This window comes from Otolemur garnettii, unplaced genomic scaffold, assembly GCF_000181295.1.
Source record: "Otolemur garnettii isolate 467f Iridium unplaced genomic scaffold, OtoGar3 scaffold00128, whole genome shotgun sequence".
NCBI classification, from domain to species: Eukaryota; Metazoa; Chordata; class Mammalia; order Primates; family Galagidae; genus Otolemur; species Otolemur garnettii.
Genome location: NW_003852523.1, coordinates 1,691,586 through 1,700,251, shown reverse-complemented (window position 1 = coordinate 1,700,251; position 8,666 = coordinate 1,691,586). Strand labels below are relative to the sequence as shown.

Sequence of the window (8,666 nt, the reverse complement as noted above, 5' to 3'; positions counted from 1 at the left end):
TCAGAGATGGCAGAAGATGGGAGTGAAGAGATTATGTTCATCTGTAAGTGACCCCCGACTCCCCCCAACCCCCGGCTGCCTGGGGCCACCACTTTCACAGAACCAGGCAGGCATGGCACTTGCCATGTGGGCGGGGCTGCGTTTCTAGGATACAGAAAAGCTATTTCTTTTGGAATTGTTCTAAGCAACACAGTCCCATGAGCAGTGTGAGTCAGGGGTCTGATTTGAGCAGTATTGTCTCTCTCAGAGCTCCTGGCAAAGGGCATGTGGCAGGGGTGGCACTTGACTCAGGAGAGTAGCCAGGGTCCGATTCCCTGGTCCCAGGGGAGGAGGGCAGCATTTGTGCACCTGCACTTACTCTCTCTTTTTGTCACCATGGAGGTGACTGTCTGACGTGAGCTGTCCACGGAACTGCATCTTTCCCTTGGGGCCAGGTCTTGTTTTGCCCCCATATTTTGGGGATCACTGATGGGCCTTGTTGCCATGTGGTGTCCTTGGCCTTTGTGGAGTCCCTGCACATGTGCCTCCTGACCATGGGTTGTCCCTACCGGGCAGGGGTCCTCAATCCCCAGGTTTGTGTTCTGTGGATGTTTCCTGCCTGAAGCTGTCCCCCTGAGGCTCTGACAGTGGGGTGTCGCTCACAGGGTGTGAAGACTGCAGCCAGTACCACGACTCAGAATGTCCCGAGCTGGGCCCAGTGGTCATGGTCAAAGACTCCTTCGTGTTAAGCCGGGCGAGGTGAGTGACCACTGGGAGGTGTTTTCACTTTCCCGGCTGTGGGTGTCGGATGGGGTCATCTCTGTCACCTGTGGGAGCTCGGTGGCCTTTACCTCTGCGCAGGGGAGAAGGGGTGGAAACTCTGAGCCCATGTTCCTGATGTCCATCCCCTTGAGCTGAGCAGTCCTGCCACCAGGATGAGCGTCTCTGATCTAGTCTGCTGTTATGAGGAGCCCTACCCCCAGGCCAGCATGGTGTCCACAAGATAGCTGACCTGCCAAATGGCTGGTGTCCCAAGCAGCAGCAGCAGCCACAATGTCATCTGCTTGTGGGGTTTCTCTGCAGTTCTGACCAGGCCTGTGCTGACACGTGCACTGTGGGGCCGCCCAGTTGGGTTATGGGATCCAGGGGACAATGGGGGACACTGGGTGAGGGCACAGGGAAGGGGCAGAGCCATTGCAGCTTCTAGAAATGATGCCCGCAGGCCAGGGGAGGAGGCCCAGGGCCACACAGCTGCTCTGCCCTCCACATTGCCTGGGGAGGTTGCATCACCTGGCGGCCCAGAGCTGGTGAACTGTGTGAGGCCCACTCCTCTCTGAAGCCACATGAGTTGGCCCTGCTGTGATGTTGCCCATGCTGGTGCCAGGAAGCTGGTTTTCAGTACTGTTGCCTGGAGCCTCTGACTGCCTCCAACCCTGCTTATTTTTTTTCCCTGAGTGTGGCTTATTCTATGCAAAACAGCAAGGTTAATATTTTTGCTGGAAGCGGAGAGCAGATCAGGTCTCATCTTCCTGGAAACCTTCAAGGGTTGCCTGTCGCCCAGGAACTCTCAGTTGAAACCTTTCGTCCCACAGTTGGACCCTCTGTGATAGGTCTCTGGTTGCCCCCCAACCTCTCACTCCCTGATGTGCTCCAGGTATCCTGGTGTCCACCTCTGCTCTGGACAAGTCTTGGGCTCTGCCCAGCCTGGCCCTATGCTGAGGTCCCCACTGTGCCTCCCCTGGGTACCCATCCTTAACATGCTTCTACTTTAGCTAAACAGGCCACATCCTGGGTGCAACTGGCCCCGTGCTGCCTGGCCCAAAACCCTTTCCTGGTCTTCGGGATGCTGTGGCGCCTGTGTCTTTCTCATGCCACTCCCACATGGTTCCTCGTGGTCCTCCCTCACTCCCTCCCCGAATGCGTGCCTTTGTGGATGTTTGCCAGGCCAGGTCTGCTCTCTTGTCCACGGCACTCGGTGCCCTGCATTCTCACAGGAGTTTAAACAAAACCTTTAGCAAAGGACCCCTCCAGCATGTGCTCCGGGCGAATCTTGTTGGGGCTTACGGTCCATCTTGTGTGGCTGTGGCCACGCAATTACAGCTGATACCCATGGCCTGGGAGAGTCACAGCTTCTGCCTCAGTCCTCAAATGGCACGTGTGAGGAAGGCAGCTCTTTACCACCTTGAGGGTTGATTTTGGAAGCTTCCCAGTGGTCAGGGGAAATGATCTTGGAGGTTATCCCAGCTGTCAGTCCCCCGGTGTGAGTGCCGTCCTCTCGTGAGTCTCTGGCTTTGTTCCCTTTCCAGGTCATCCCTTCCTCCGAATTTGGAGATCAGACGGCTAGAAGATGGGGCAGAGGGAGTGTTTGCTGTCACTCAGCTTGTGAAGCGGACGCAGTTCGGTCCGTTCGAGTCCAGGAGGGTTGCTAAATGGGAGAAGGAGTCCGCGTTCCCACTGAAGGTAACGGCGCTTGTGCAGCCCTCCCTGAGGGCATGGAAGTGTTAACTGGAGTTTCAGTGACTGTAAAGGAGACAGGGCTGAACATTGCAGTTCTGCTTAATTTCCAAAAACTAGTTTTCTTTTCTTTTCTTTTTCTTTTTTAATATCACAAGAGCATCAAAGTTAGATTTAATCATTTTCATTTTGCAAAAAAATGAAAAGTATATTTGAAATGTATGCAGGTTTAAACCAAAAATGCTGACCTCAGTTCTCCTGCAACCTGGGTTGATGCCGAAGGTTTTATCAGGCCGTTTTTTGCAGGAATGCATCAGTCTGGTTATTTTCACACCTATGCAGAGCACATGTTTAGGCAATGATGAGACACCAGTTAATAGTACAGAGTTTGGAAGCTCTAGAAAGCACATCAGACTGACAAAGACAGCTGTTCCCCACTTTTACATGAAACTGAGAAAAACAAAGTGGATGTTAATTGCAAGGGAGGCTTAGAGTCCTTAATACGATACCTCTGGGAGCTGCATGAGGCCAGGTGAGGAGGGCTGTTCACCGTTCATCTGCCCGCAGTGTGGTACCAGTGCAGGGCAAGCCTTTCGAGGGGCGTGTGAGATGAGTGAGTGAGGAGGGGTGCAGGTCCACAAAATACCTGCTGACAGAGGGAGCATTTCCCAGAGACCCTTCAAGGGGCCCACTTGTTCTGGACAGGCAGATGAAGTCAGTAAGTTTATTGTTAGGCAGGCCTTTAAAAAACTGAGCTTGGCTTGGCGCCTGTAGCTCAGCGGCTAGGACACCAGCCACATACATGGGGCTAGTGGGTTTGAATCTGGCCTGGGCCTGCCGAACAACAATGAAAACAATAACAAAAAAACAGCAGGTGTGGCGAGTGCCAGTAGTCCCAGCTACTTGGGAGGCTGAGGCAAGAGATTTGCTTAAGCCCAAGAGTTTGAGGTTGCTGTGAGCTGTGATGCCACGGCACTCTATCCAGGGTGACATAGTGAGACTCTGTCTCCAAAAAAAAAAAGCCCCTGAAAAACTGAGCTTAAAAGGCAGATTTCAGCAAAAGGGAAAAAGGAAAGGTGCTGGATTTGTCTATGAAAAAAGAAAGCAAAGAATGAGAAGGCCTGACCTGTGCTCAGAGAGGCAGCTGTGCGTGCTGTCCTCCCGTGGCACATACGTGGTCTGATGTGTGGCCTCTGTGCCCATCTTGATTGTCTTCCAGCTGCTTGATTCTGACATTGTCTGGCACCCTGTGGCTTTCAAGGTGTGCCGGCCTTGAGCACCTGGGTGCCCAGTGCAGGGAGGGTCCCGTCTGCAGAGCACCTTCCATGGCCATGGGAGGTCCTTAGGCACTGGGAGTCCTCTCTGCTCCCTCCCCACACTCCCGAAGGCTCTGTCCGTAGAGGGCCTCTGCAGGAAGAGGTTAGGGGAGGGGAGAGATCTCTTCCTACGGTGGGGAAGTAGGGTACATCAGAAAGTAGGGGACAAAACCCTCCTGTGCTTATGTGGTTGACTTAAACTTCAAAATATTTATGTTTCTCTCCCTGCTCCCTGCCTGCTTTTAGCCCATAAAGCAGTAGTGCTGTTCTGCATGTGAGGGGGCTGCTCCTGGAGCCCGAGGACCTGGGCTAGTATCACCTGCATGCCTCCGGCAGAGCCCAGAGTAGCACTCAGGTGTCTGGGTGCTCACTAGACCACAGGTAGAACTCATGTGTCCCAGTTACTACCGGACACACATTGAGTTCAGGTGCCCCTGTGACACCTGGAGCAGCATTAGAGTGCAGGTGTTCCAAAGCCCCCTGGAGCAGGAGCAGGAGCAGGAGCAGAACTTAGACATCCTCACACCGTAGAAACCAGTGAGAACTCATGATTCTCCTGGGCCGTGAGTAGAACTCAGGTGTGCTGATGACACCCGGGCCGGGTGTAGAGCTTAGGTGTGCTGATGACACCCGGGCCTTGTGCTATGTCTGCTGCTTCCTTTTGCCTGTGACCAGCCTGTCCTGTATAAGCCACATGGTCATTGTACCCTTCCTAACCAGGTCGGGTACCTAAGCAGGTGACCACCTAATCAGGTCAAGTGCAGGAGCCCAACACAGTCTCCAAGCCTCTGACATGCACCAGAGGCTACACATGCACCAAAGGTAATTGGCCCCTCCCCTGGCCCCTCACTGGGCTGGGCTCACCCAGGTGTTCCAGAAGGACGGGCACCCCGTGTGTTTTGACACGTCCAACGAGGATGACTGCAATTGGATGATGCTGGTGCGGCCGGCGGCCGAGCCCGAGCACCAGAACCTGACGGCCTACCAGCATGGCAGCGATGTGTACTTCACCACCTCCAGGGACATCCCCCCCGGCACCGAGCTGCGCGTCTGGTACGCGGCCTTTTATGCCAAGAAAATGGACAAGCCCATGCTGAAGCAGGCCTGCTCCAGTGTCCATGGTATGTGGCAGGGCCCTGTGTCCTATGGCCCCCTGTTCCTCATGCCTGGCCGGAGGGCTGTCGGCCCCTAGGCTGCTTGCACCCCCAACACTAATGAGATGGGTCGTGCCAGGCCAGCTGGCTGGGAGGTGGGGGACAGGGGAGGGGCGGGCTGTCTGTCAGTTAGACATCCAGTCCATAGATGAGCTCAGCCCTGAGCAAGGCCCTTGCTAGGGAGATGACTCCCCCACACTCGGTGCTGCCGTGGCAAATTTGGGTACTCGGATGTAACGTGACCTAAGACTGTCAGGCATCACTTAAGGACAGGTGCATTCTGAGAAACATGTTGTTAGCTGATTTTGTTGTACAGATTCTCAGAGTGTACTCATGTGGACCTGGATGGTGCAGCCCCTGGCTCTCATGGCCTGTGGCTCCCAGGCCACAAACCCATAGGCAGGTGACAGTGCTGAGTACTGTGGGCAACTGTAACATGGTGGTAAGAGTGTGTCTGAACACATCTAAACAGAGGAGAGACACACTAAAATCACAGCATTACAATCTTATGGGCCCGCCATCCTCCACACGTCTCTGTACACCGAGAGGCCACACTGCAGTGTGTGGCTGTGCTGAGATTTTGTCTCGAGACTTCCCAGGCAGCGATGTGCTCTCCTGACCATCTGAGGTTGGAGCAGTATCCTGATGTTCAGCCGAGGAAACAGCACAGAGAGGTCAAGGAACTTGCCCAAGGCCACAGCGCAGCAGGTGGAGGGATCAGGATGGGACCCCTGAGTCTGGCCCCGTGCCATCATTATCCTTGCAGCTGCCCCTCCCAGGTCTGCACGCACGTGTACATATGGGCATGTAAGGAAAGACTGGGGGTCACGTGAGGGATCTGCCCACGTGCTTGTCCTGCTTACCCAAGGTCAGGATGTTGCTTTGTCTGCAGGGAGGGGCTGTTGCACCTGAGTCTCACCTGCACTCTGGTCTCTGTGGTACAGATCCTCTTTACCATAACCTGGGAAGCTACATGAAATTGTTGCTTGACATCTTTTTGACCTGGAAAATGGCTATTTCACATCGCTTACCCTAATACTACTAAGGGGCACAAACATTACTCATCATTGCCCCAGAGATTGTTTGCTCACCAGGAGACTAGACATTGACTCTCCTTCTGACCCTTCAGATGACGTGATTCTCACATGGGAAAGGTTTTATGTATATTATATGTAGAGAACGATTCTGAATGTATTTGGAAGGTTCTAGTCTGTCCTATGATTGTACATTATGATCGAGGTTGTAAAATGCTCCTGGTGTCCCTAATCATAGGGTGGCAGGTACATGAAGCATGAGGGCTGCATAACACAAAGAAAAGTGTCATCTCGCAGTCCTGGAGTCCACAGTCCAAGATCAAGGTTTTGGCAGGGCTGGTTCACCCTGGGAGCCCTGGCCTCTGGGTCATGGCCACACAGTGGTCTTGGAGCCCCTTGGTGTGTAGCTGTGCTTCTCCAGGCTCCACCGCTACCTTCTCCCTGGATCCCTGTGTCCTGTCCTCATAGGACACTGGTCACTGGACTTAGGCCTCCCCAGTCCAGCATGACCTCATCTTAACTTGATGACATCTGCAGACACCCTGTTACAAAGGCTTCAGGAGGATGTGGATCTGGGGGTCACTGCTGAACCTCCCAGTTGGAGGTTGGGGCATCTCACTGGTGTTAGATGATATCTCAAAGTAGTTTTGATTTGCATTTCTCTGATGATTAAGGATGGTGAGCATTTTTTCATATGTCTGTAGTCCATGTGTCTGTCTTCTTCAGAGAAGTTTCTCTTCAAGTCCCTTGCCCACCCTGAGATGGGATCACTTATTCTCTTCTTGCTCATACATTTGAGTTCTTTGTGGATTCTGGTTATTAAACCTTTATCGGAAACATAACCAGCAAATATCTTTTCCCATTCTGAGGGCTGTCTGCTTGCTTTTCTTACTGTATTCTTGGCTGTGCAGAAGCTTTTTAATTTGAGGAGGTCCCAGTAGTGTATTTTTGATGTTACTTCAATTGCCCAGGGGGTCCTCCTCATAAAATATTCACTCAGGCCAATTTCTTCAAGAGTTTTCCCTACACTTTCTTCTAGTGTTTTTATAGTTTCATGTCTTAAATTTAAATCTTTAATCCAGTGAGAGTCTATCTTAGTTAGTGATGACAGGTGTGAGTCCAGTATCAGTCCTCGGCAGGTCACCAGCCAGTTCATCCAGCACCATTTGTTAAATAGGGAATCTTTTCCCCACTCAATGTTTTTAATTGGCTTGTCAAAGATCATATAGTGGTAAGTATCTGGGTTCATCTCTTGGTTCTCTATTCTGTTCCATACATCTACCTCTCTATTTTTGTGCCAATACCATGGCACTATGGATTTATAGTATAATCTGAGGTCTGATAGCGTGATTCCACCTGCTTTGTTTTTATTCCTGAGTAATGTCTTGGCTATTCAAGGTTATTTCTGATTCCATATAAAATGAAGTATTATTTTTTTGAGATCTTTAAAGTATGACAGTGGAACTTTAATAGGGATTGCATTAAAATTATATTTTGCTTTGGGTAGTATAGACATTTTAACAATGTTCATTTTTCCTAGCCAATAGCATGGTATGTTTTTCCATTTGTTAACATTTTCAGCTATTTCTTTTCTTAGAGTTTCATAGTTCTCTTTATAGAGATCTTTCATATTCTTTATTAGGTAAACTCCCAAATATTTCATCTTATTTGGCACTTCTGTGAATGGAATAGAGTTCTTGACTATTTTTTCAGCTTGACTGTTGTTGGTATATATAAAGACTACTGACTTATGGGTGTTGATTTTGTAACCTGAGACACTGCTGTATTTCTTGATCACTTCTAAGAGTTTTGTTGTAGAGTCCCTGGTATTTTCCAGGTATATAATCATGTCATCTGAGAAGAGGGAAAGTTTGATCTCTTCTGATCCTACATGAATACCCTTGATTGCCTTTTCTTCCCTAATTGCAATGGCTAAAACTTCCATTACAATATTAAAGAGCAATGGAGACAATGGGCAACCTTGCCTCATTCCTGATCTGAGTGAAAATGATTTCAATTTAATTCCATTCAATAGGATATTGGCTGTGGGTTTGCTATAGATGGCCTCTATCAATTTGAGAAAAGTCCCTTCTATGCCAATTCTCTTAAGTGTTCTAATCATGAATGGATGTTGGATATTATCAAAAGCTTTTTCTGCATCAATTGAGAGGATCATATGGTCTTTGTTTTTAATTTGTTTATGTGGTGAATTACGTTTATAGATTTACGTATGTTGAACCAGCGTTGAGATCCTGGGATAAAACCCACTTGGTCGTGGTGTATAATTTGTTTGATGTGTTGTTGGATTCTGTTTGTTAGGATCTTGTTGAATATTTTCGCATCAATATTCATTAGTGATATTGGTCTATAATTTTCTTTTCTTGTTGGGTCTTTTCCTGGTTTGGGGATCAAGGTGATGTTTGTTTCATAGAATGTGTTGGGTAGTATTCTGTCTTTTTCTATATTTTGGAAAAGGTTAAGTACTATAGGTGTTAGCTCTTCTTTAAAAGTTTGGTGGAATTCTGATGTGAAGCCATCTGGTCTCAGGCTTTTCTTCTTAGGGAGATTTTGTATAGTTGATGCTATTTTAGAACTTGATATAGGCCTGTTCAACATTTCTACTTGGTTCTGACTAAGTCTTGGAAGGTGGCGTACTTCCAAGTATTGGTCGATTTCCTTCAGATTTTCATATTTCTGGGAATAAAGTTTCTTGTAATATTCATTAAGGA

The 8,666-nt window shown here is 49.4% G+C and overlaps 1 protein-coding gene across 2 annotated transcripts in view; it reads left to right on the top strand.

Moving 5' to 3' along the window:
* Positions 1 to 8,666, top strand: part of PRDM15 (PR/SET domain 15) — a 52,229-nt gene continuing 43,563 nt past the window's right edge. Inside the window, exons 1-4 of one of the 2 annotated variants that reach the window (XM_012810284.2) lie at positions 1 to 43; positions 645 to 738; positions 2,286 to 2,439; positions 4,618 to 4,870. In XM_012810284.2, coding sequence (XP_012665738.1) covers positions 7 to 43; positions 645 to 738; positions 2,286 to 2,439; positions 4,618 to 4,870 — 538 coding nt within the window. In that variant the 5' untranslated portion in view covers positions 1 to 6. Of the gene's footprint in view, positions 44 to 627; positions 739 to 2,285; positions 2,440 to 4,617; positions 4,871 to 8,666 lie in introns of both variants that reach the window. The other variant, XM_023518124.1, reaches the window with a different exon arrangement.